Source organism: Dromaius novaehollandiae, chromosome 4, assembly GCF_036370855.1.
Source record: "Dromaius novaehollandiae isolate bDroNov1 chromosome 4, bDroNov1.hap1, whole genome shotgun sequence".
In the NCBI taxonomy this organism is placed as follows: domain Eukaryota; kingdom Metazoa; phylum Chordata; class Aves; order Casuariiformes; family Dromaiidae; genus Dromaius; species Dromaius novaehollandiae.
The window spans coordinates 62,928,952-62,954,980 of NC_088101.1; the positions used below are offsets into that span (position 1 = coordinate 62,928,952).

The 26,029-nt window shown below is 40.0% G+C and overlaps 1 protein-coding gene across 2 annotated transcripts; it reads right to left on the reverse strand.

The window, feature by feature from the left end:
- Nucleotides 1-1,258: 1,258 nt before the first annotated feature.
- Nucleotides 1,259-23,526, reverse strand: KLB (klotho beta). Of its 2 annotated transcripts, none has more exons than XM_064511270.1 (5): nucleotides 22,675-23,526; nucleotides 12,289-12,796; nucleotides 6,979-7,208; nucleotides 4,744-5,887; nucleotides 1,259-2,565 (listed from the first exon to the last, which is right to left on the reverse strand). In XM_064511270.1, the coding sequence occupies exons 1-5, from the start codon at nucleotides 23,410-23,412 to the stop codon at nucleotides 2,204-2,206; spliced, it is 2,982 nt and encodes a 993-aa protein (XP_064367340.1). In that variant the 5' UTR covers nucleotides 23,413-23,526; the 3' UTR covers nucleotides 1,259-2,203. The 2 variants fall into 2 exon arrangements, with proteins under 2 accessions (XP_064367340.1, XP_025949524.2); XM_026093739.2 differs by having other exon boundaries at nucleotides 6,979-7,247.
- Nucleotides 23,527-26,029: the final 2,503 nt, after the last annotated feature.

The following is a 26,029-nucleotide window of genomic DNA, read 5'->3' on the forward strand; positions in this document are numbered from 1 at the left end:
CGTAGCAATTGGGTGCTGGAAATAAGACTGTTACATGCAGTGTTTGCTCAGTCAACAGAAGAGGCAAAGAAATGGTCAGCCCACTTGCGTGGCTGGGGGAGGAGGGCACTGGAGAATAGATGGGCCTTGTCATCATTTTCTAAATCAATAAATTATGTTCCTGTCACTTAAGTACATCTCTCTGTCATTCCCCTTCACATTTAATTCAGTAGACCACCCCCATCTTGAAGGGCAGTTCTTGACTACTTTGAGTCACTACCAGTGGAGTATGCTTATTTGTGCTCTATTTCTTCCACTTACACCTAACTTGCAAGTACAACTTGACTTGCATCTAAACCTTCAGATACATCTGCTAAATAAATAAACTATCTAAAGACTAGCACTTCTATTCTGAATTCTAAGTTTAATAATACAAATGTAGACACAGTGGTGTGTTTGGCTTAATCCACTGTCTCCAAGTATGTCTAGTTATGCCTTCCAATGATTAAAAACCCTTAGGGTGCATCTATTACTAGTGGTTTGATTTGAATCAGGAATGCACTTTTGTAGTGAATGTCCTCTTTGTCCCCAGTAATTGCACTTTAGTTCACACTGTGCAGCAGTTCTGGAGCATGTGAACTGGATTTCTTTTAGATGATGCTAAACAAGAAGATGTACTGCAGGAGTTTACGTAATGTGCTCCAGCCACTAGTCTTGTGTCCACAGGGCCAGCCTAGAGCTTGTCAGAAGTAAACCCTTGCAAAATGCACAGGAGTTGGAACTTTAGCAGCAACTGTTGCGCCTTATAGGTGCTCTCATATTGCACTACTTGCTAACACTGGCATAATCTTAACATGACTTACTGAATAAGCAGCTCTGGAAATTGCATTGAAAAGGGGACAAGAGCTTGAAACTGCCCACAATGCCTCTACAACTGAGGTGCTGGTTTCAGGCTCTCTTCTGTCACAGACTTATTTTTGTGTAGCGGGAATTGATGTATTATTTAAAACTTAATGTTGCCATGCTGTAGAGATCGTACCACTCGGGTATCTTCTAGTATAGGTGCAAAAGAATGCCTAATTGCCAAGTGTGAATGTTGAAACAGCATGCACTAATGCATTATCTTGAGTGTTGTAACACAAAAAGCCAAATAAAGCTGGGAAAATGCATACATCTCAGTCTTAGTACCATGGAAGAAAGTTATTAGTAAAGATATTTTTGGTGGGATAAAATCTTTGCATATTATTTGATCTGTGAAACAAGGCATCTGCAGCTTCTTACACTGTAAAGAAAGATGTTCTGGCAGAAACGTGGAAAATGTTATTTTTATAGGAGAGATTTGCACAGAATTTTTAATGGAATAAGTGCTTCTAAACAAATTGGTCTAATGGTTTTATTCCACTCATCTCATGGTTCGCGCTGGTACTATACCAGAACTAAGATGATAGTTTATTTCTATGAAAAGAGCAATTTAGAATTATGTTCATCATTCTTCTGGCTAGATTCATAAATACTATCTGTTTTGATGTTGTCTAATAAAAATGTGACTGCCCCCTTCTGAAAAGATGGTGATTGTATATAACTTGTGTCCTGTGGGTCCAGTTACATTCACTTAAAATAAGATGTTAAAATCTGATTTCTGCTTCATGCAATACATAACAGATAGTTATGCTAGTCTGTAGTGGAGTTATTTGGATTTGTTCTTTTGGAAGTATCTTCAGAATCTGGCCCAGCATATTTAATTCTTGGTGTTGTAGTCAGCCGAAGTTTGTGGCTTTTAATAACTCTTATTTACATCCCCTAGCAACTGCAGTTTCATACTCAACAACATTCACAGCATGAATATACATCACAACAAGTTTTGGTTCAAAGAGGTTCATATTAAAGTGCGTATCAGTTCTCACAGCTTAATATGTCTTTTCAAGTCAAACTGTTTGAAAGTTTATTCCAAGGCACAGGAGAGTCTTTTGATTTTCTTCTCTTTTTCCTTTAAATAGTTGAATTCATCTTCTATGTAAAGGAAGTGGATAAAAGTAATTTTACCAGAAACAAATGTCATCATAGCTCTTCCTGTGCTTACAATTTTCCATTTTCAACTGAAATGCATGGTGTGTATAACTGGAGTGACTCGCATAGTGCTTTTCTATAACTGTCTGATCCATATTATCCTCTGTAGAGTGCAGACGGTGGGGAATCTAGTTGAAAGTGGGTTTATGGCCCCTTTTTAAAATGAAACACAGATGCGCTGGACACTTCTTGCCTTATAACGTTTTCTTCTTTTTCTTTTGTGAAAAATAATAATTGTTAAAAGCAGGATAAGAGTAGAGAAAAGACAGCAGGCAAAGAATATCAGTGGCTTCTTCTGAGAAATAAACAAACAGAAGCTACACTGTTTTTCCTTGTTTGATGGATGACAGGTTGAATATTCTGCAGGAAAGCCGTTATTGCTTATGAGGTTATTGTAAAATTTTATTGAAGGCTTTCCTTTGGAATCAGAAGTGAAGAATCCAAATCTGGGCTTAGATTTTTCTTCAGTCAGTTTAAATGCATAGTAACCTCTAATCTTGACTTTGTCGATATAGTATGCTGGGGGGAAAAGAAAAAGTTATTAATAAAACCTTGTATGAATTGCAAACTTCCTGGAAATGAATTAACATTTCAAATGATTAATCTATAGACTTAAACATAACTGCATCATAAAGTGTTTACCTATACTTACTGCTTCTAATAATACTCAGTTCCCACTGTCTTAAATAGAAAGTTTATCATTGTTTAAAAGAAGAGTTAGGCTTTGGGAATTTCCTGTATTACAGACACCTGATCTCCTCTGTGAAAGCTGGATTTACAAAAAGACTTGGCCTGTTTTCTTGAATACTTGCATTTATATGTGGAAAGTGCATGCCAGCCTCCCTCTTACGTCCTGCTTTGAGTCAGGAACATGCTCATAGGGGACTGACAGCTACATGTTCAAGTGGGAATGCAGTTGAGGAGGAACAGACACTGATTGTTGCTGCTTTTCTGTGTTTCCCTACATCTAGCACATAGGCCAGGGTATGGAACGGCTGTGATCTTAAAATTCAAATGATACCATTCCTGCAAAGAGGAAGCAGGTGATGGAGGAAGAGGAGGACCAAGCTTCATTCCTCAGTTCTCCAGTATGTAGTGCTATCTTGCCTGTGTGTAAATTTGGATGCCTCCAGCTTCTGCTGAGCTCAGAGCTGAGCGGGAAAGGAAAGCTGCTGCTTTTGCGAGGGGCAGTGGGGTGCCAGCTTTAAAACTCCCGTGGGAATTCCACCTCCAAGTGCTCAGTCCCCAACATACATGATGGTTATGGTATAGTGCTACACTTACAGAGTGTTGGGTGACAATGTTTTAATAAAATCACAAACAGCAACCCTTGGTGAGTAAAAATCTCTTCAGTTCATATGTAAGCAGAGAGGATAATCTGGAATGTGACTCAGGCATGAACCTTATAAATCAGGAGGATCTTTCTATAAGGACTAAAATATTATGCTATCTGAAAATTAAAATGGAAATACTATGACCATTGCCCTTAAAATGACCTTTTCATTTGGTTAACAGTGGAATAACTTAATGTCCCTTTGTCTGTAATGTCAGATTAGTACAGAAGACAAATCAAAGAACACTCGTTAGTCCTATATTAACTGAGAAAGAACTAAACACTGGAGGAGGGAGAGTGGTTGCTGTTTCTTGGTGGTGTCTCAAAATAATCTGAAGCTGTGCTTTTTAGCCATCTGAGTAAGACTTGTCTTGTTTTTTGTGTAGCTGGCCCCTAGGGAGGGGAAAACCAGGAAAGGTAGGCTATATTGTATACATAAGCCTCAGAAAAGTGTTACAGACAATCCAAGCCCTGCTCAGGGAACTCTCTAGAGCTTGCTAATAGGGAATACGGAGTGCAGGAATGTATCTGAAACCTTAGGCTGCGTAGCCCAAGTGTTGCCTTTCTGCTGCTTGGGTTCCAGCGTCACAGTACAGCGCTGCAACTTGTCTTTTGAAAAGCTGAACAGAGCGCACTGCTTTCCTTCTGATGTTTGACTGGAGGAAGAGATGCGGTAGGGATGAGGCTCTTGTCACATTCTTCCCCCTCATACAAAGATATTAATAAGATTTTTGGCTTGGATGAAAAGATAGTCTTGGATTTTGTCCCTTCATAACTGTTTATAATTTTTTTCTCTGAAGTCATTAGGTGAAGAACAGAAAGCAAGCAGTGGAGCAAGGTCTAATCTAAGGTTTTTCCCTTCAACAGCAGCTCCTTAAAGGCTGGTGTCCTACCATATTTCCTCTGTCTCTCTCTCTCTTTGGACCTCCTCGGATTTGATTATGCTTTACTGTCCAATGACTTGACTTCAGTGAGCAAGGAAGGATGCTCCTGCCTCTTGTCAAACGGAAGCTGGGGTTCTCCCGTGGGACTTAGTGGGAGATGGCACTTCACTTCACACCAACTTCTGAACAAACTAACTGCTCGGTTGTATATGCCTGCACAGATGGCTTCTCGAATGGTTTAGACTGGAAGCAGCTGTGACTGCATTTCATGTGAGGGGCTTGAAGCAGTTGGTTTGTGTTATACCTGCTCTGAGCAGGCCTTTAGAAGAGGCCCCCCAGAAGGTTTAATGCTGTCCTCTAGTTCGTGTGTCTCGACTGAGCTGCTTGCTCTGCCTGGGGCGAGTTTTAGGTGCTTGCTTAAGGAATGCCTGGGTAGGTGCCACGAAAACAGCTCTGAATATGCATTTATCTTATACTCACCTTTTAAAACCTCTTGTATGTATTTTCCTAAGTAATAATTTCGGAGTTCATCATTGTCTAAGGACTGGTCATCTATTCCATTTGCGGTGATGTAAACATCGATGTCACCATAGGTTTTCTTAATCCATTTTAGAACTTTGCGTATCCCCCAAGGCACCACAGCTAAACGGGAAGGGGAGCTCAGGCAGGTGATGTCCTGCAGAAACTGGACATCACGGTCAAATTCATACTGGCTCCCGTTTTGCGGTTCATGAATCACGAATCTTGTGGTGAAATGATTCAGTGCGTAGAAGTCAGCTGCACCCTTGACAAGCTGCTTTTCCTCCTGTGTGAAATACGGCAATGAAGAGTATGAGAGGCCTTTTCTGTTTTTAAAGAGAATGTATTCCCTCATAGCAGCTGGATAGTCCCCGGTCTTAAATATTGGATCGGCAAACCAGCCAATTTCAAACTGAAGAAATCTGTTGGCAGCTTTTGAGTGAGACTCAAAGTAGGGGTTGGCAGGCTCAGCCCAGTCCGAATGCAGTGACAGGGACACTTGACCGTACTGAAAGGGTCTGTATTGCTCATCATATATTTTCCAGGCCATGGCGTGTGCTATTAATAAATTGTGTGCTGCCTGGTAGGTATCATTGCTGCTCCTATTATAGACATCACTCAGTCGGTTAGGCTCATTTATTGTGATCCACAGTTTAACCAAATCGCCGAGTTCTTGAAAGCATAAAGCTGCATAGTCTTGAAAAGCATGGGCAGTCGATTGATTTAACCATCCTCCTGCCTGCAGCAAAGGACCTGGCAGGCCCAGGTAGGCGTGAGTTGGGTAGTATAAGGTGACCATAGATTGAATATTGAGTTTTAGTACTTCAGTAATCATGCATCTGTAATATCTAAGAACTTGTCTGTTGATCACTGACAAATCTCCATTGGGTAAAATTAGTGCCCAGTCAAGTGCAAATCTGTAATGGGTGACTTTCATTTTTTCCAGGAGGTCAAGCTGCTTTTTAATACTGACAAAATCTGTACACTGTGCTGGTCGGGTTTTTAGCTTCACTCCTTTGACTTTGTGCAAGAGCCCATCTCCTGTGATGTTCCAGAGATACAGGTTCGAATCGCAGAACTGGGGTGAGGAAGCCACAGACTCTGCCTGTGAAAATAAAAGGTTTAATAAAAGAAAAAAATATTGAAGTGGTTTTCAATTAGATGAATATCTGCTTATTTGCATTTCTACATGTGTTGTGCTGTAGTGTTAGTGCTGGATGTCCTGCTCAGATGCTCTGAAGTAAAGCTGAAAACAGACTTGCCTATATGTGCTTTGCCTGTGCTAATGCTCGGCCACAATAATGACCGTATGTTACCTGTGCTTTTCCTTCGTGTGTGCAAGGCAAAGTAAAATTGCTCTCCTATTTTCTTCAGCTGCGTAATGTCATTTAAGAAGTTCTCCTGTTAATCTCAGCATGTCCTGCTCCTTTCCCCTGCCACTGGCCTGAATGCTCAATATATTTTTTACACAGATATATCTTCTTGATCCAGTGCGCTCTGGTCATGCAAAGGGCAGTTCTTACACAGCTCCCACGACAGTGGGGTGGTAAAAGGAAACAGTTTGGGGAAAAAAGAGAGCACAGTCTGTTTTTGAAGGGGAGCTCAGACAACATGGGCCATCTGTGCAGGTGTGGGCTGTCGTCACCTGTGGTGTCTGTGTTTTTTGTTTAAAGAAAGGCTCATTATCCACTTCTGGTAATGGTGCCCAGATCCCTGGGTTGAGCCTGGCTGTACTTCTGTCCTGTTCGGTAGCTTCAGGCGAGACCTGTAGCACGTGGCAGTGCTGCTGGCAGCAGACCCATCAGCACGAGCGCCTGGTGCTGCCCACCGTGCCGCGTGGGTGTCTGCAGGGCCTCGCTGTGACCTGCATTGGGAAATGCCGCTGGTTGAAAAATAACCTGGCGAGCTGCAGCCATGTTCAGCTGCTTGCTCTGAGATTTCCTGGTGTGAGCTAGGTGGGACTGCCCAGACTGATGCGCCCTGTGGGTGCATGAGCAGAGGGGGAGACACAGCTGCAACCAACGCAGCTAGCAGCAACTGTAAAGCAGCTCCAATTAAACCCATAAAATTGACCATGCTTAATTTGTGTTGATGGCGTGCCTTGAGATTTCTGGATGACAGGTGCAATTTGTGGTCTTTTATGACAAGGTAAAATTGTTTGTTGCCTGGCCTCGAATAGCAGGATTTAACGCTTACCTTGAGAACAGACTCGGTGATGCCCCAGGAGAAGTCGCAGGAAAACTGAGCTTGCAAACTTGGGGTAGACTCTTTTGGGAAGAAGCCATTTTCTTGTATGATTTGTTTATAATAAAGTGCTGATGACTTGGGAATCCTTTCCTTTTTTTCACTTTTGAAGTCTACGTAAAATAATCCGCGCCTGATGTTGTAGCCATGTTGCCATTCGAAGCCATCAAGGAGCGACCAGGCTGTGTAACCAAACACATCTATGTTGTCGTATTTAATAGCTGTATAAGAAATAAACACACGAGTCTTATATTTAGGACTCTAACAAATAAAGGATGATTTATGAGAGAGGTCCATTCACTTTGAAAATCTCGGGGATTTTCTCAATGCTTGTGGCGGTATCGGCCCATTGTAATTCATTGCAAAGCTGTGACAGGAATGGATCTTAGTCCTTGTTCATTAACAAAATACTTAATCATCACTAGTTCCTTTAAGTTATTATAGGTTGCATTATTTCTGCTCTGAGCAAGCATGAAATACTGTGCCACAGCCAGATTTTAAGCTGTATTTGATGGTTTGCAAATAACAAATCTTCACCAGTAAAGTCAGAGAATCATGACTAAGAATCAGGCCATTCATCTAGTTTTTGCTTCAGTTGTATTTGCCATCAGGCTATGACTTTTTTTTATCATCCTACTTCATTTAAAGGACATCTTCAACCTGTAACCTTTATAAATGCTTATTTAGCTTCCAGTTTGAAAAATTAAACATCTGTGGGCACATAATGACTACAGAAGAAGAAGCTGGGTTGATCAGCGCAGAGTCAGAAGTGCTGGGTTGATTCACAAAGTGCGTATACCGCATGCGTGTTTCTGTGGGCACTCCTCATTGCCCCTCCACCTTGTAAAAGCTTGTATAGCACAGTGTGTTTTAGTGCCTCTGAGATCTTAGTGCTCTGCTGAGAAAAGCGACAAAATTACTGCTTGATGCTAAGTAGGGGGATGCTTTCTGTGATGTGGAACCTGATTTATGGGAATGGGAAGGGCAACGCGATTTCCAAAGTGGCTTTTCACTAAGCCACCAGGTAGCAAAAGCTGTTACCCGCTTAGGCCGCGTGCCAGCTGACAACCTGGAAGAGAAGGTCCAAATTCCATTATCAGTCAGCTTAGCTGTGTGCTGCCACCTTCTCACTAGGCAGTAATGCAGGATGACACCTCACGTTAACCTTTTAAGGGTTGGAATATCAAGGGCAAAGCAATGACCAAGCAGGGTTATTGCAAATTTTGACACAGGCACCTGGAGAGCCATATTTCACCCAAAGGCCACTGAGAGAAAGCCAAGCAATTTTGCAGTTTAAAACTCCGTTCTTATCAGTATTGCTTTGTCTTGTTTTCTTAGGATGATATTGCAGTTAGTGTGTCATGTTTCTGCTGAAGTTCTCTGCCTTAGTCACACCATACTGCAACTTCAGCAGGAGCTGGTGTTGCGTGGTACTGGTATTCACTCAGCAGAGGAGCAAGGTCCCCGCTAATACTATTGCGGCCCAAGATTTCACTTTACCAGCTGCTGGATAAAGACATCAGAAAGCCTGGGAGTTTATAATCTGAGCATAAGACAAAAATGCTAGACTATGCCAGAATGCAAGGAGAAGGGGGAGCGCAATGAAGCAATGAGATGGCACTGTTAAAGGTAGCAGGTGGCTGCATCAGTGCTACAGAGACCCCACTTTTAACTTCCAGAAAGCATCATGGCAAAGGAGATTTTGAAGGATAATGTTGAAGCAGTTTTGCCTGCACTCTCAAGAAAAGTAAACTCCCTAATATGAGGGAAAGCATGGGAGAAAGCACAAAAACATCTGAAAACATCGCGTGCAAAACCTGGAGGCGGAGAATTACATAGAGGAAAGTGATGGGCCAAAAGTGCTTTGCAAGTGAAGGTGAGTACGTCATGTCTGCAACTGGGAAGGCTGGATCAATGGTGGCAGATATATAGGGACAACATAAGTGGCAGCCTGGAAAAAAAAAAAACCCTTTGTAAATGCATTCTGCATGGATAGGGGCTAAGTTAAATTGCCAAAGCAAAAGATACTGCAGTATTTTAGACTCAAGATGGTGAATGCCTACACGAGAATTTTTGGCTGTTTAAATAAGTAAGAAAAAGCACTTTTTTATATGTATATAAGTAAAAAGCATTAATATTTAGGTGGATGTTAGGTGGCAGCCTGATAGATGAAGCTGAGCCTGTGAATCAGAGCCAGAGTATGTTTTTGATGTGGTCTGCAGTGACTGTGAAAGCAGGTGAGAGAATGTAACAGAAATTAAGGAGAGCTACTAGCCACGATGAGCTTAACTAATACCTAAAAAACCATAAAGCAGTGTCAAGAGAGAGAGAGACCAAGCTTTTTGTTTGGACCAAAGAAGGCAGCTGTTGAATAGACCTATAAATTACCAGCAAAGTGACTGAATTCTTGTCTGTTGACCATGCAGAAAATAAGCGGTAGAGGGAGAAGACAATGGAAGTCAGAATCTTCACTGAAAGTTAGGTGGGAAAATTCTCCCAAAAGACATGCTGAATAAACAACTAGAAAGGAGGTGGAGGAAAGGGAGCCTCCAAAGCCAAGGGGGGATAAGATTTGAAGAGGAACGTGGTCTCTGTGTTGGAAAAATTACGTCCTTTGGGATGAGGACATAGTACTGAAGTTTGGCTATCCAGGAGCTTACGATATTTGCATGGAGGATGAAGTGGCAAGTGACCCAGCACTGGGCTTTGGAAAGGCAGACATTCACCTGGCAACAGGGGAGAAGGAAATGAAGGACAGAAAGAATCCCCTCATGCAGCAAAAGTTGTGCCATGTGTTCTTCCTCTCGCTCACTTAAAGGCTTTTGCACTGAGACGTGAACTGTTCTTTCTCCCAGCCTATACTGTAATTTCCTAGTGTTAATGCACTTCTGTCATTTCCTTACTGTTCCCTTATCTTCACTGACTATTTGGTCACTAACAGATGTTGGAAATGTTTAGCACGTTAAGGTGGTTTGGAGATGGACCACAGAGGAAAATAAATCAACCCGTTGAATATCATAACAGCATCTGACCATATGCCTGTGCAAAGAAAATCAAACGTGCAACGTTTCCTTTGCTCCCCCTCCACCAGCGGAGAAATATTTTAAGCTAGTAGGTTACGGGCTTGTTTTCTCTTGCCAGCATCAACTTCCTCAGGCCTGGCCCCAGACGTGCCGGCGGCACGGCTGCTCGAGGGTGTGCGTGCTGGACGGCACGGGTACAAACCAACGATAAAAGAAAAAGAGGAGGGACGACTTTCCTAACCAATATGAATTTCTCCATCTGTTCCACCACACAGCCCACCTAAAAGTGATACTGGCGCAAAGCAAGAGGCTGAAGGTAGACGAGGTCAGCTGTTAATTAAGCTCACGTTGTCGCCAGACTAATATCCGGGGAAGCAGAGCCTGAAGCATTTACGTGCCTTTCCTACAGGGGGGAGGTTTGGAGTCCTGCTCCAAACAGTTTCCATGCTGACAGGCTTAGGTACATCAACGAAGAGCTGTGCTTTCCGCTGCATCCTCGTGTGGCAAGGGGGCTCAGCTCACTTGCAGGGGCGACTTTATACATCGCGTATTTTAGTGGCCTGCAGTACTTCAGGCTACCGACACACAGAGCAAAGTTCACTGCTGTCTCCTTGAGCACACACAATATAGCTCCACACAAATACATGCTATCTTAACGGTCGCTGTCCCATTGCAATTCGGCCTATATAAATATGTTCTGAGGTTAAAAAGATCTAAATGATTTTGCTGTGAACAGTAAATTTACATCATATCTGAATTTTATGTAAGTAAAAATATGAAAATATGTTCCAAATATGATTCCTAATTAGATGTATTATAGGTTGACTTTACAAAAAGTGCATTAGTTAAGAGGTAATCCTGTATCTTGAAGCAGAGGTTAAAGCATCTGTATGCATAAAAATGTAGCTTAAAATTCTTGTGAAGTAGTTATTGTCTGAACACTGACCAACTATTTCAGAAGTATGAATCCACAGGTGGTTATTACAGTCAGGCCTGCTGTAGGGGGCTGGAAAAAAGGAACATGCTATGGGTTTTCTTACAGAAGTGTCCAGAAATCCACCTCAGACTAATGTCTACAAGCTGTTTGCTTGAACAATGTACATATCTTCAAATTCAGGTTTGCCTCTGAACTTTGCAGCTGTGTCAATGCAATATGCAAAATATCATAAACTGATGCTAGTTTGTAACATGCTGAAAATCTGGAAAAGTTGGGACATAGGCTACAGCTGGGCTGTATGAAGGTTACAATTTGGACCAGCTCTAATTTAAGTATAGCTGGAAAATCTTCATTAGGAGCTTAATTGTGTTTGTTGGTGATACAGTATTTCCTTAGCTTCCGACATTCACGTTCAGGGACTAGGCTTCACAGTAGATGATTTCTCATACACTCCCTTTTCTGAGGATAAGAAAGGTTTTTTTGAAAAGATCTGAGCCATCCTATCATTGTAATACGGCAGATCACATGCTAAAAAAGCAGCCGAGAAGACGGGGTTTGTAGGAAGAAGAGCGCGGTGGGCGAGCACCCTTCCCCGAGGCTGGCTCTCCGAACCAGCAGGTGTCACTTGGTGAATGCTGAAAAGAGAAAACCCACTTGGAGGAAAAAGAAATACTGAGTTTATACAGGGATCAGGTATTAACATTGTTTACATTTCATATAAAACTAAATCTTTTACCTTCAGACAGTGTTTATCTACTCTGGCGTTATGAAGGGAAAATACCAAGACTTAAAACTGTGTATTTAAAACATTATCGGTGTTTGGCGTGCAATAAGCCTGATGCTTGCTTGCCCTTCTCCGGCCGACCCGCTCGGGGCGTGAGGCTGGCGTAGGAAGCCAGCGCGGCAGTGACGGCCGGCAAATGCAGCCTTGGCCTCGTCTTCGTGTTTTCGAGGTACGTACCCGGACACAGACCTTCCAGTTGGGTGGCCGGTTGTGAAAAGTGGTGTGCAATATATTTGTTCCCATTCATTTCTGACTCAGTTTTGTACTTATTTAGTTTTCAATCAAACCCAGATGTTGGACTTTAGCTTTCTGGGACAGGGGCTGTGTTTTTGCTCTGTGTTTGTACAACATCTAGCACCAGTGTATCCTGATCCATGACTTGTGCTTGTGCAGCAGAAATAATTAATAATTAACTTAGTTACCAATATCCCTTTTAGAAAAGATCAAATCATTAGAGCTAAATATCAAATGATTAAAAACAAAGCTCCAAAAATCCAAAAACTAATTTGTATACAAACCTTGTAAAACCTTATTAATGAAGTTTTTCATCATGTAGATGGCTGTGGTGTCATCCGTTTTCACGTGGCTGTCGGTGAACCAGCCATTCTCTGCGATCAAGATTCGAGGACTGTTGTATTCCAGTTTAATCCAGTTGAGGACTTCCCTCAAATTGAGGGACAAATTTTGTCCCATTTTTGGTAGAGTGTTTGGAGGTTTAAAGTTATTAGGACCAAAGGAAAATGCAAAGAAGTCTGCTGTTCCCTTTATATAGTTTTTTTCATCCTCAGTAAAACTTGGCAAAAAAGATAATTCATTTTTCAGTTCTTCTGGGTAATCGCCATCCCCATAGATGGGTTTAGCAAACCATCCAAGTACTCTCTCCATAGACTGCTGACATTTAGAAATGTCCAAAGCATCTTCTGATCTGTTAGGTTCAATCCAGTGGGATCCCAATACTATGGACATCAGCCCCTTCTGATGTGGTCGAAAGCGTGTTTCGTAGTTATGCCAAACTTTTGCATGAGCCTGACGAGAAAAAAATAACATTAAACTGTAATTCTCTGATACAGCTGTATGTGCGTGGCTGTTTGCAGCTAGACAGACAGGTAGCTACATCGGACTCCCTGCAGCACTCTATGGCAACACCAATGAACAGTTAAGACACTGGTACATTAATTACGCTGTACGGTCGTAACGGGCAATAATGGTTATACTGCAAAGTCCTGAGTGGTGGTAATGCCTTGGATCTCGTGTGCATTCTTCTGTTGTGGCTTTTGGCCTTTTAACATGAAGTTTGCATCCCAGGAGGTACATGGAATAGCTTTTGCATAGATACTTTTGGACCAAATGGCTGTCGATGGTGGGATTTGGACTCAGCGACCTAGACAGTCCTATCTAGTTCTTTGTAAAGAAGTTGCTGCTGATATATTTAAAATTTCAAACCATCACGACAATTGTTACATTAATTATGCATCTCAAACTATGTCTGCGTTGTCAGTGTTGGCTCTGTGCATTGACTTGTCCCTGTCATGAGGGTTACCTGGATTTGCTTTGATCAAACCATGCCCATCCCACACTTCCCCTGAGACACGCTTCCACTTGTTTTGATTTGGGCTAATCGTGAGCGTGAGTGTTCAACACTAAGTATGAGATTTGCACAGTACCTAAACGTGAACAACTTGAGAAAGGACCTAGCTGCAGAGTTTGAACCCAAATGTCAGGTTTCATAGTTACGCGTGAGATTTTTCATCCATGAGTTTAGTTCATTTCTTCTTGGAAGGTATGATTATAGCTCTTTTGACAGTACACGAAACAGAACAGAATGAGACTTATTCATTTTGAGTATTCATTTTGAGCCTTCATTTTGAGAGCAACAACACGCTGGTTTTAATGGAAAATTTGGCAACATTATCTCATAAGATCTATTGGTTATGGCATATTTTAGTACTCATAATAGGCCAAATATTGGCTTCCCCAGGACAGAGATAAGTTTTGCTAACTGTGCTAGTGAAAATAAAAGGGTACTTTGCACCATTTCTTAATTCATTTCTTGTGATTATCGTCATGCTTAGCATTCTGCCACACACCAGAATTACGGTAAGACATCATGCCATTAATTACTTATATAAGAGAATATAGTAGTCACACATTACATATGGCCTATCCATTGAAAGGAATATGCGCGAGATGTAGGTACCACTTGCAGTGTTTGTGTGCTATGGGAGAAGGATGGCTCTGGGTAAATGTGAATCACTCCGGTGGAGCTGACCCAGAGGAAGGAGCTGACCTCTCCCCAGCTGAAGTGGAGTTGTCAAGTAACTCAAGGTTTACTTTGCTCCTGAAGTGTGCTTCTATACTCTAAGCTGGAAAGAAAATAACTGTTTGCACCCCAAAAAAACATTGAGAGGCATTGTGAAACGCTTTTAGTGCTGAGCTACACTGACATCGTTACCAAGCCAAATAGCATTGCTTAAATTTGACAATAATTTCAGTTTATTATCTAGCCTTGACAGTTTAAAGTGAGTGGCCTGATATCAGGTAGATATTTGGTCAAGTCAGGGAGTATGGAAGAATTACAGTTTTGTGAAATTTTGTGTATCAGTCGTTTATGGTTTCTAAGGTCACATTCATAATGTTCATTCAAGGTCTGTCTTTGAAAATACTGATAAAGCAACATTAACCTTTGAGATGCAGGTTCTGCAGCTAGAAAGAGAAGTCAGCAAAATTGTATTCATGGGGCAAGCTGCAAGGTACAGTTACAGTATTTTAGGAGTGGTCTCTCAGTAGTCTCATCAGAAATGTATATGGCCAATGCCTCAGTTACCCTCGTTGTCCCCTCCCAAAGGTCCTTCCAGCCCAGGGTGTCTGCTGTGGCCAAGGCTTGCTTTGGCCTTAGCCCTTGCAGGTCTCTGCATCTAGTGATTTTTCATGTGGCTAGGATATTATTTTTCCCAGGCACAGCCTACTAACACAACTGTTCAATGGAATGTGTATGTTTGTGTTGGCTTAATTAAAAAAAAAAACCTCTGCAGAAGTCAGCTGTATTATTCACAGTGCCAGGCAGCATTACAGGGGCATCAGGTAAATCCTAGCAATTAAACATGTCTAGATGAAGACCTGGTGAAAGACAACTTTGTTAAAAATACAACTAACTAAAATGCACTGGTGGCAGGTAAAAGGTAACCAGGGAGAATTCATTATATTTATGTGCTTTTTCAGGAGTTTGATTAGAAGCAACTAAAACTACTATTAAAAATATTGTCTGAAGCTGAGAATACAGCCACAGGTGTGATGCTGCAGGTGCAAACCTCTGGTACCACAGGTAAGTACATTTGATGGGAGCCAAGACAGGATTTTCAGGAATTCATGAGAGTCACTGATGTCTCTTAATTCGGAGGGTTAGCTGTAGTCAAAGTGCAACTTAGCTGTCTTTGTCAGGGGCTTTTATAGATATAGTAGACACAATAAGCATTTGCTTGCCTATAATGCTGTTTTGAGTTGTTAATTATTTGTAAAGCAGCTTAATGTCCTCAGATGGCAGGTTTTTTCTAAATGCAAACTATTCTTGTTGATGGAACCAAATGATTGATAGTATTTGTTTTGTAAGAACAAGTATGAAATAAACATCAATTTAAATGTTATATCACACATTATATTGGCTATTTTGAGTAAATCTTGACTAATCTTTTTTCAGTTAGAGTTTAATCCCTAATCTTTCATTTTCCCTTTTAGATCAAGGACAAATGTCAAGGCTAAGTACACAGTGAAAGCATGATCAATATTGTGTATTTATTCTAGATACATACGGCATTAATTTCAGCATATTTTCCTGATATTAATACAGATATTATTCCACAGACTTGAAAGTCACAGAGAATGTTAAATCAGTTAGTACTAAGCTCTTAAAAAGGCTAGATAAAATGAGTCAATTTAATAGAATTAAGGCAACAGTACTACTCTCCTCTTTTCTCTTCCTGCATATCTTTCTCATGTGCTTTTAACCTCTGATCCTGTAGTTATGTTGTACATAGGCAAAGAGCTTACAGTTGAAAGATGGCTACTTTCAAACTTGTAAGATTTATTAAAGTCAAGCAATTTTCCTCGAATGCTGCAGCAATGAGCAGACAGAACAATGTCATCAACATACTCAGTTATTTTAGTGTTCTGGAGAGCAAGAACAGTTTAGAACAGTTAGAACTAAAAAAATGCTAATAAAATGATTCTGGCTTTGCATTTAGTTTGTTCACTTTTTAAACCACGAAGAGCTAGAACATAGAATCTGATGACTGCCGTAGTAAACATCGCTTTGGAAGAAGGGCAGAAGTGCACGGCTTATTCGGAGAGTCTCTTTCAGTTCAAGGTGCCTGTGGTCTTTGGTATAGATGCCATGTGGTCAGTAGAGCTAAAGCCCTTAAACTGCAAGCTGATTCTGAAGCTGAATCCCCGTGAAGCAAAAAAGGGCTCTTGATATACAGGCAACTAAGGCAACTAAGTTTCTAAAAGGGCTGTTTGAAAGGCTGAGGTTTTACTACCAAATGCATTGTATGCTAACTGCCTTGCATTTGGATCAACTTTTTCTTGAAGATTTCCAAGAATTATAAGAAAGCCAACCTGAAAACAACAAATCACAGGAAAAAGTGTGAATCAGTTCTGACCTAAGCCTTACCAAACACTCTCATCACTGATGACTGCTACTGTTTGAAAATTGGACTTGATATAATACTAATTCTGAACTCACTCATCTCTGGGAAGAGATAGGAGTCCACCTAAAACAGCGTACAGCTGTCAAGCCCACAGAGGTAACAGGCTAACTGATGAGAATGAAGGTCTCAGTTTGTAAAACTCTTTTTTTCTGGTGCTCATTTATTTAAATCAGTCATTTGACTTCATTGTGCTTATTTCTCCAATTGTAAATTACGGATTAGAATACTTAGTAGAATCATATTTATTAACAGGAATGCCATTTGGGCTCACGGGACTGGGCTTTGAGAGCTCCGTGGGAACTGGACCCTGACTCAAAAATCAGCAGTCCTAATAAATGGCAGCAGAGTTGTCTGGAGTTTATTTGCTGTTATATTCTCTGATTTTGATTTCCAGAGGACAGTGATAGGTAGAATTTTTGTAAAATACTTTGAAATCTTCAAGCACACTGGGCTGTCTAAGGCAAATCAGCAGTAATAGTCACAGTTAGGTAAAAGCATCTGTTCTGAAGCAATTACATGCTGAAGAACAGAAGCAGCTACAAGGGTCAAGTGGCAAAGTCCCAGGTGACTGAGTTCAGCTCCTGAGCCTCCCTTCCCGCCTGAAATGAGCTAGTCAACTGGCTTCAGTTAGACCAGGTCCCCAGACACCAACTGTAAGCAGGAATCCTTCCTTGGTTAAATCACCAAATAAGGATTTGGAAAATGTTTCATTGGTATTTCAGGAGAGAAAAAAAAAAAAAAAAAACAACTTGATATGGGTTCCTTTTGAAGCACACTATAGTTTCATTTTTTTAGTTGGGGCATTTTTAATTTTTAACGATTTCTATGAACTTAGCATAAGGAAACAAGACTCTTTGACCTTTATAAGGCAAACTTAGCAGAGCTGCACTGACAAATATGGATAGATTTCATCCCCACTGGGAAGAAGTGCAGATCCAGAGCTTAATCCTGTGAATTTTTGTTGAGTTACATTCAGCCATTGAATTCATTCCATATTTAGCACCTTGCTAAAAGCTGCCTGATTTTTCGCAGAGACCAAGAACCCCAAGGGGCCCTGCAGTATGCAGCTGCTTAGACTGTAGGTCTCCAGCCTCTGCCACTGAAACCTGATCACTTTGTGCCTTTTAACTTTTAAATACTTTGCTGTGAATGAATTTTGCAGATTCAGGCTTTTGCAAAAAAGTCACATTTTTTCCACACTCTTCCTCTCTGATCTACCAAACATTTTTTCTCTTTCTAATAATACTGCATGTCCACTGCACAAATACAACCTCCTTTGGCAAATCGAAGTATTTTTGAAATAATGTGTGTAATTAGAATTTAATGATATACAGATGTCAGAAAAGGAGTATGTTAGACATGGAATAGCTTATTGTCACAAGTAGGTGACATTCCACTCATTAATGAGTTATTCTGCTTTTCCAGCAAAGTTATGGGTGTCAACTTCTTCTAGCAATGAAGAAGACAAACATAGACTACTCTGCTGTCCATCCTTGAGCCACACTTGATGGATACAGAGCTCCCTCCTCCTATAAGAAATATGGGCACTGGTGTGGCTTCATCTGCCTAGATCCTGAGGAAAGGAGGCCTCTTTGGAGAAAGGGAAGAAAGTGTTTGGTTGGACTTGGAGACAAAAATTATTCACTCATTCTACTGAGTGAATTTTTCCATTCACTCTGTAGAAATGTATTTTAAAAGAGACTGAATTATGGGACTTCTCTGGGACATGCTCCTCCAAAGGTCCCAAAGGCAGTAGCATCCATGAAAAGAACCTAGCACAGCGACTGCTACCATGGAGCTGGGCACAGAGACAACCTGATCTGTAATGGGTCTATATGGTTACAGCATGTTTGAAAGGAAATCTATTGCTTTTTCCTAGTAGGTGATATGAAGGAGTGTCCATGAAGAAAAATTTTAGGGAGATTTCCTTATTTTGATAGTTTTCTCCTGGGCATTTCTGCAAGATGGAAGGGAGTGTGAATGATCTTTAACAGGGGGAAAAAAAAAAAAAAGTCTCATTCTGCCTGTTACTTAGCAAAGGCAAAGCTGCCTGGAGGGCACTGATCCAGAGGAAGAAAAGAAGACAGCCTGGGCTGTAATTCCTGATCTTTACAAACCTCCGTTTAAGTGATATATAGAAAGAGCATAACTACATCCAGAAAAAATGATGATGATAGGTCAGAAAAATATCTGATTTAGCTCCAATCACAATGATTCATCTGCTATATATTTTCTTCCTTGTTGTCAGATTTATTTACTATTTAATCAAAGAAATCCATCTAATTTTTCTGTGTGCAGTTTTTTTCTTCTCTGCTTCAGTATGACACACACCTTAGGGGCATGCTTGTTTTTGTATCTTCTTTGATATTTCTTTTAAATGTTGCATGGCAAGTACAGTGTTATGATTAATTGTTTTTCGACACTGCTTTTGTAAAGCACAGTCTCCTTTAAAGAAGAAAGGAGATGATACACTTTTGACTGTCACTCTGGATCTGGTGTAAAATTTCACATATGTTCCTCATACTAATGATGATGATCATACAATTGAATAGAGACTTATCTAAGTGCATCCCTTAGTGATTCATAATTTATAAGCTTCAAATTGCTAATTTCCTATTCATTTCCGTGGAAGTGGTATCAAGTCCTTTAGAATGATTGATAGTAATTATTAGCCTCTGTCTATGGATATCATGCATAGTAACATGCAAATAAGGTTTTAAATTGAAGTTTTCTTTGAGCTTTTCTGTAGACTATTTTCCTCACTTGGATCTCCTAAGCACTCTGTTTACTTAGCAGCCTTTGCTTTGCAGTCTCTTAGCCTTCTTTGTGTGTCTTGAATAGCAAGACCCTTGTAGAAGGCAGGACTGGCTCTTTACTAGATGCATCTGGGGCATTCCCTTAAAAGGATGCAAACCACAGAAGGGAAGCACGAATATTAGTAGCTAAAGCATCTGTAGTGCCTTGTGCTAGCAAGAGCATGCATCTCTGGGGCTTGATAAAGACAGAAAAATCCTACTTTTTTTTTGAAAATCCTTAATAAGATAATTCCCTACCTAATGAATTAATTAATGGAAGCATTCTTTTTACCATAGAATAGTTCTATTATGCATGCACTTTTTCCTTATGCCACCCAATTATTTTAGTATTAAGCTGCTGGGTTTTTTTTAATCTAAAACATTTTGTCACATTTGAAAAAGACTAAAATTTATAGTTAAGAATGAACAGAAATTTCTTCAGCCTTCATCCAGAGACACAAAAATCTCCAGCAACTTTCAAACTGCTCTTATAATAAAAGAATCCAAAGTCCAGAAAAGCAGAGGTTTATGGTTTGTCATATCATTTTTGTCATTGTTGGAAACATAGCTTCAGTTTAGGATTGACATACCACATAGGAGCACTCCTTTATATAAATGCTGATTAGTTCTTGCAAAGGAGAGCACTTCATTGGTAAATGAAACTAAAAGTAAGACTCATTTATGAGAGAGCCTGACTTTTATTTTATCCAGAAGTACCCCATATAGCTCTATAAAAAGGCATTAGAATGATTATTCAGCAGTTTCCTGAGGTAACACGCTGGTGGCCGGATTAAATTCTTTTGAGCATTATAGACCTGTTTTTCCTGCTTAGCAATGGGTATATATACCAGGGTGGACCTGGTATATATAGAGTGGCATGGAGAATATTGTCCTTTTCTCTTTCAGTAGACTGTGCAAAAACGAAGCCTTGACACTGACATGAATGTGGCTCCTCCTAAAGCCATAAATTGTAATATTTTCAATAACTTTAACAGGCTTTGGATGATACCCCCAAAACCTGACATTATTGTTTGGCTTTTTTTTGGGGGGAGGACTTTTTTGTATGGCGGTGGTAAATTCAAAGGTACCCATAATACAGTGTCAGAGAAACAGATTTGCATGTACCAGTTCTGAAAGAATAAAGCCATGTGATTTCTCTTTAAAGACAGATTTTTTATAACATTCTCTAATCTAAGGAGAGATATTTCTCAGCACATGACTACTGATTGTGTATCAATACATTATGTTTATATGCTATTGTCAACAATACTAGACAAATAGAAAATGCAGATACACAGAAAAATCTTTGAGAAGATTCTGTCTAGTTGGCTTGAAATGTATACTGCCAACTACTTCTGTGGAATGACTAGCTTTAATTATATTTTATTCAGAAAAACACACACACACACACACACACACACATATATATATATATATGAGAAGAATTGACTCAAGCTGACTGGTTCCGCAAAGGCATCCCTTCCACCTGCAACCCCAAACTCATCTAATACAATTCCTCTAATACATTACTGCAAATTTAAGATACCTAGTAAAGAAGACCTAAAATTTTCAGAAATTTTACTGTGCCACAGAAGAGAGCTCAGGTAATGTGCATGGTGCTATAGGGAAGGTACAACATGAAGATAGGTTCTGCCCCAGCATAATAAAAACCTAGCTACTTCATTGCATATTGCTGGAAGTCTCATTAACTCTTTTCTTGAAGTTATTATGTTTTATACTCAGATTCAAGATTTTAAAGCTAGAAGGAACTATTAGATCATCAAGCCTGACAGCTACGTAATACAGACCAAGGAACTTAGCTCTGTAATTCGTATATCAAACCCAGATATGACTGGCTCACTGCAAAACCTAATTGATTCTTTGGCAGAGGCATTGCTCCGTATATGCTGTCTGGTGCTTAGATTCATTTTACAGTCTGAGAAAATGCAGAGATTACCTAGCTGATACCTCAGTTTCCATTTGAAATAATATACTGTGCCAATGAGAAATGCAGGGAAGCAATACTAGATATATATGTGTTGTATCTTTTACATGTATTATATCAACTATATTTTAAATAACACTTGAAAATAACAAGAATGACTTAGCATCAGTTTTCTTTGAGTTGTTTCACAAATCTCTGTGCATCTCTTGTGCTAAGCCAGGAATCAGTTAGTGACTTAGGGTACCTGATGACTTTTCTTGTGTAAAACTTCTATTGAGCCTGCAGGTTCAAGCCCAGAAGCAAATACAAGAAACAGAAATGGTCAGTTACAAAATATTTTTAACTACTCTGATAGTTGTTAATTTTTTTTCCTCCATGTATATACTTGTTTCTGTATGAAATACATTCATATTTATTTACTAATTATAATACATGGTAGGTAGAAAAATTCTCTTGGTGACAGCAAGGAATGCTTTGAGCACAGGGAATTATAGTGACTTCTCTGTCAAAAGAGACAGGACAGTGACCTGCTCTGTAAACTACTTTGTGCACTACAGATGAAAAAAGCCATAGTGATACTGTTAATCTTCATCTTAAACTGCTGGGCTTATAAATTGTTTTAAAATATAGCAAGAGCAAATAAGAATATAAGCTCCTATGCATAGGAACTGCCTAGCTACTCTATAGAATGAAATCAATAATCCACCAGAGGAGATGCTGTAAGCTCTGTAATGCTGTTGACACTGCCATGAACGATGTCTGCACTTTTGCCTTAAAAAATACGACCCACTGTAATTTCTTCTGACCTCAAACTTTTCTTTTTGTCTTTCCCAAAGAAAGAATACCATAAGCTTAGGACCCAGTACAGCAGCTGTGCAAGCTAATGATGGGATCATGAATGTGTAATTTTGTAGAAGACAGCTGATAAATAACCCTGACACAAAAATTAAAATGCTGAAAATGGTATTAAAATAATGTAATTTTGAAAATTTTAAATGCTGAAGGGGACACATTTCCCGACAAAACCAAGATAGAACTAATCAGATTCATATATGCGTATACATACATATATATATTCTATTGCCAGTAGAATTGATCTAGTATGCAGATACAAATAAACCTCAGTATAAACTAATACAGTAGTCACCTCTGTGTGGCTGACACTTGCTGTTCAACAAAAGAAAAGAATAAAGAAGGAAAAACATGCTTTTTAATAGACTTGGTAGGCAAAAGGTCACTGAAATAAAGTAATAAACAAGCACTTTCAAACAAACAGCTATTGAGTGAGTGACCAAAACAATAAAATCAACATCATGATTAAAAAAGACTGCCTTAGCTATGGGTTATTTCATGCTATTTTCACATTCCTTGATTTTTTCACCATTGATTACACAGCTGATTCCTCCCATTATTTTTTAATGGAGGTGCAAGATCAGTTTATAAAATCTTATCATACTGTACCTTGATCAAATTGTGTCCTACAGAGTAGACAGTTGTTATTTTCCCTTTCTCTCCAGGAGCATGAATACCTGTGCCATACCCATGCCAAGCAACTAAATACGGATTGTGGATTGTAATCCAATACTTAACACGATCCCCAAAGGTCTGGAAGCAAAAGGTGGCATAGTCATTGAAGATATCAATTACGGATTCATTTTTCCATCCCCCATATTTTTCTTGCAGTGTCAAGGGCAGGTCCCAGTGATACAGAGTAACCATGGGGTCAATATTTCTGTAGACTAGAGAATCAATAAGACTATTATAGTACTGAAGTCCTTTTTCATTGGGAGCTGCTACCACTCCAGTGGGGAAAAGTCTTGACCATGAAATTGAAAATTGATAAAAAGTAACTCCCAAAAAATCCAAGGCTGACAAATCTTTGTCCAACAAGGTATAACTGTCACTGGAAACATCTGTGCTGTCGGCACCTCTGAACGCTGTGTGGATGAACTGGTCCCATACGGAGGATCCTCTCCCATCCTTCCTCCGGCTGCCTTCCACCTGCAATGCCCCTGTCCCTACGCCCCAGAGAAACTCTTTGGGGAAAGTGTCATACAGAAACATCTGTGTTTCACTCACAGGACTGAAGTTGGGGTCCTTTTTCCACACAGATCTTCCCTCTCCAGCAAGCCCAGTAGCTGTCCTTAGGGAAACCAATGTCCAAAAAGCAACAAACCTCTTCAGTAGTCGGCCACACATTACGCCCTTTTATAATGCCAGTGTTAATGTCGGATTTCTTTCACTGCCGCTGGAAAAAAATCCATTCATTCCCTGGAGTCCCTGCTGCACCGACTGTCTTCATTTGCCACTAACTGCTGGAGTGTCTTATCAAAGCTTCACTAAAAGCTTGTGATCGTAAAAGCCCTGTCAATGATTAGCCTGAACTGTGAGACCTAGGATGGGTCAGAGAACAGCGTAATTTTAGGGAGGTGGCCTCGGTATGATCACTGAGACACCTAGGCTGTGTTCTTATTCCAGTAAAATAGCTTACTTGAATATTATAAACACTAGTAACTAATTTATCATTATTTAAAACTAGCTCACTAAAATGGAAGCATACTAGATGACAGAGGGTGCCAGCGAGCTATCCTTTAGCTTTATTCCTCATGCAACTGCATTTCAAAAAAACATGGAACAAATATATTCCATGCTACACAGTCCGATTAAAGGGTGATATATCAAATAACGCATTAAATAAGAAGCGTGTGCTAAAAAGCTTTTGAAATCACTTTTGAGTGACTTTTCCCAGAGCTGAATATTTTACCTATGAGAAATTCAACATATAACATTAGGACATAGTTTATTACTAGACCCCAAATAGACTTAATAAAAACAAACAAAATCAAAATTTTTGCCTCTCTGGGCCTAAATGTCTCTTCCATGTCAATATCTCCTTGAAGCTTTTTGTTTGGGTACAAATCTCCAGATATTTATAGGCATCTTGTGAATATTTTCTCACATTATCCACTCACAGAAAGATCAAGTTTACCTTTCTTTGGGAAAAACTGAACAGCTTGCTCCTGTTCTGGGCAGACCCCCAAATGCTAGCACAGCTCTGCTAGCCCCACAATTTGACGGCTTAATTGTGCCTACATAGAAATTCTGCTACTCAGAAATCATGCCATTTTACCCTTTCTGTACTACTAGATGGCTAGAACGGCAAAATGTGATTCCCCAGTCCTACGCTGCTCAAGCATGATCCTACTTCTGCAGGAAAATCCTCCCTGGCTTCATGCAGGAAATTCTGTTATGGAGAATAGGTACAAGCACAACCCACTGACAATGTAGAAATGCAAAGCAAGTGAATATTTCATTCAAAGACATACAACTGTTATTATATCCTATATAAAAGTCTGCTGTACAGCTCTACGTAGAGTAACAGCACAAAATTAACACAGGTCTGTTCCAGTTCTTAAGCAATTCCCCTTGATTTTTTTAAATAAAGATTAGCAAAGATAAATAATCCTGAAATACGTTACTTCAGTACCAATTTAACAATCTTGATATACACAGCTGTGACAGTGGATCTCTTACACAGCACAATATTTTTGAATATAATCTCATCTTTTAAGATATTTAAAATTGCAACAAAAGTAATTGTGTTGATACAGTAAATACGTGAGATGTAGAATGTATCCACTTCTAAATCACACTTGATGAACAGATATTCAATGGCAATGTGAAGTATCTTGCCACGGCAGAAAGAGATGCACTGAAATCTGAACATGGGAACAATTTCTCACAAGGCTAGCGTTGTGCTTCAGTGAATTAGCTCTGCTGACATGTGGGACCGAAGAGTTCAGATGGACAGCCACTTTATTGTTCCTGCTACCTAAGAGAGCATGTTTGCAGACAGCTTGAATGTCTTTACACAGCATTGCATCATGCCATTTAGACATACCTTTGATTTAACAATGAAGCTGGTTAAAGCACTGGAAGACATTTTATTTTTGTGTGAATCAGTTGCTAAAAAGCTATAAACATAGTACGTGTTTGCTTTTACGATAAACAACAAAATATCTATTTCAATATATATTTGTAAGCCTTTCTCTGCATCACCTTTACGCAAAACAGTTTCATATAGATGATGAAGGAAGCTCTTACTGACAACTTCTGCCCTGCAGACCTCCGCTGGTGGGGTAGCCACCCATCAGACACTAGTCTGCCTAACATAACAAACCCAGCACTCCCTCAAGCACCTGGAGTAACTGCTGGCAGACCTGAGCATAGGCCCTGCAGAGGCAGTTTGAGAAGTAGTGTGGAAAGGTACCAAGTTAGTCTTACAGTATGTGCTAACGTGTTCCTTTTCTATCACACAGAATAGCATTTTGAAACACATGTTGGGATGGTTATTGCATGATTGCGATCCTCCCATTTAAACATTTAAAATGCTTTGATCACATATATCATACTCTATGAAAGAGAAAATCCAAACGCAAGTCATTAGGGATGCCACTGTACCTCAAAAGTAGATAGTTGCCATGACTACCAGATGTTTGGGATCAATACATCCAAGACAGCTCTATAACACCATGGCTGTGCACTGACAAAGTAAAGACTTCACCCCAGTAACTACAGCAGAGCTAGTACAGCTTGCATCTTTTTGCAGACAACATGGTGCATCAGCATGAGATGTGAGAGGTGTAGCAGAGACTCGTGCTCACAAATCCTTAATCTGGACAAAATTATGAACTGGATTTCTTTCCTTGTTATTGATGGGATTGGGAGCATGCTTTAATCAAGGTTTCAAAAGGTTCCCTACTACAAGACCCTGAATCTAGTTTCTTACTGCTTCGTCAGATTTAACGGTATGGGC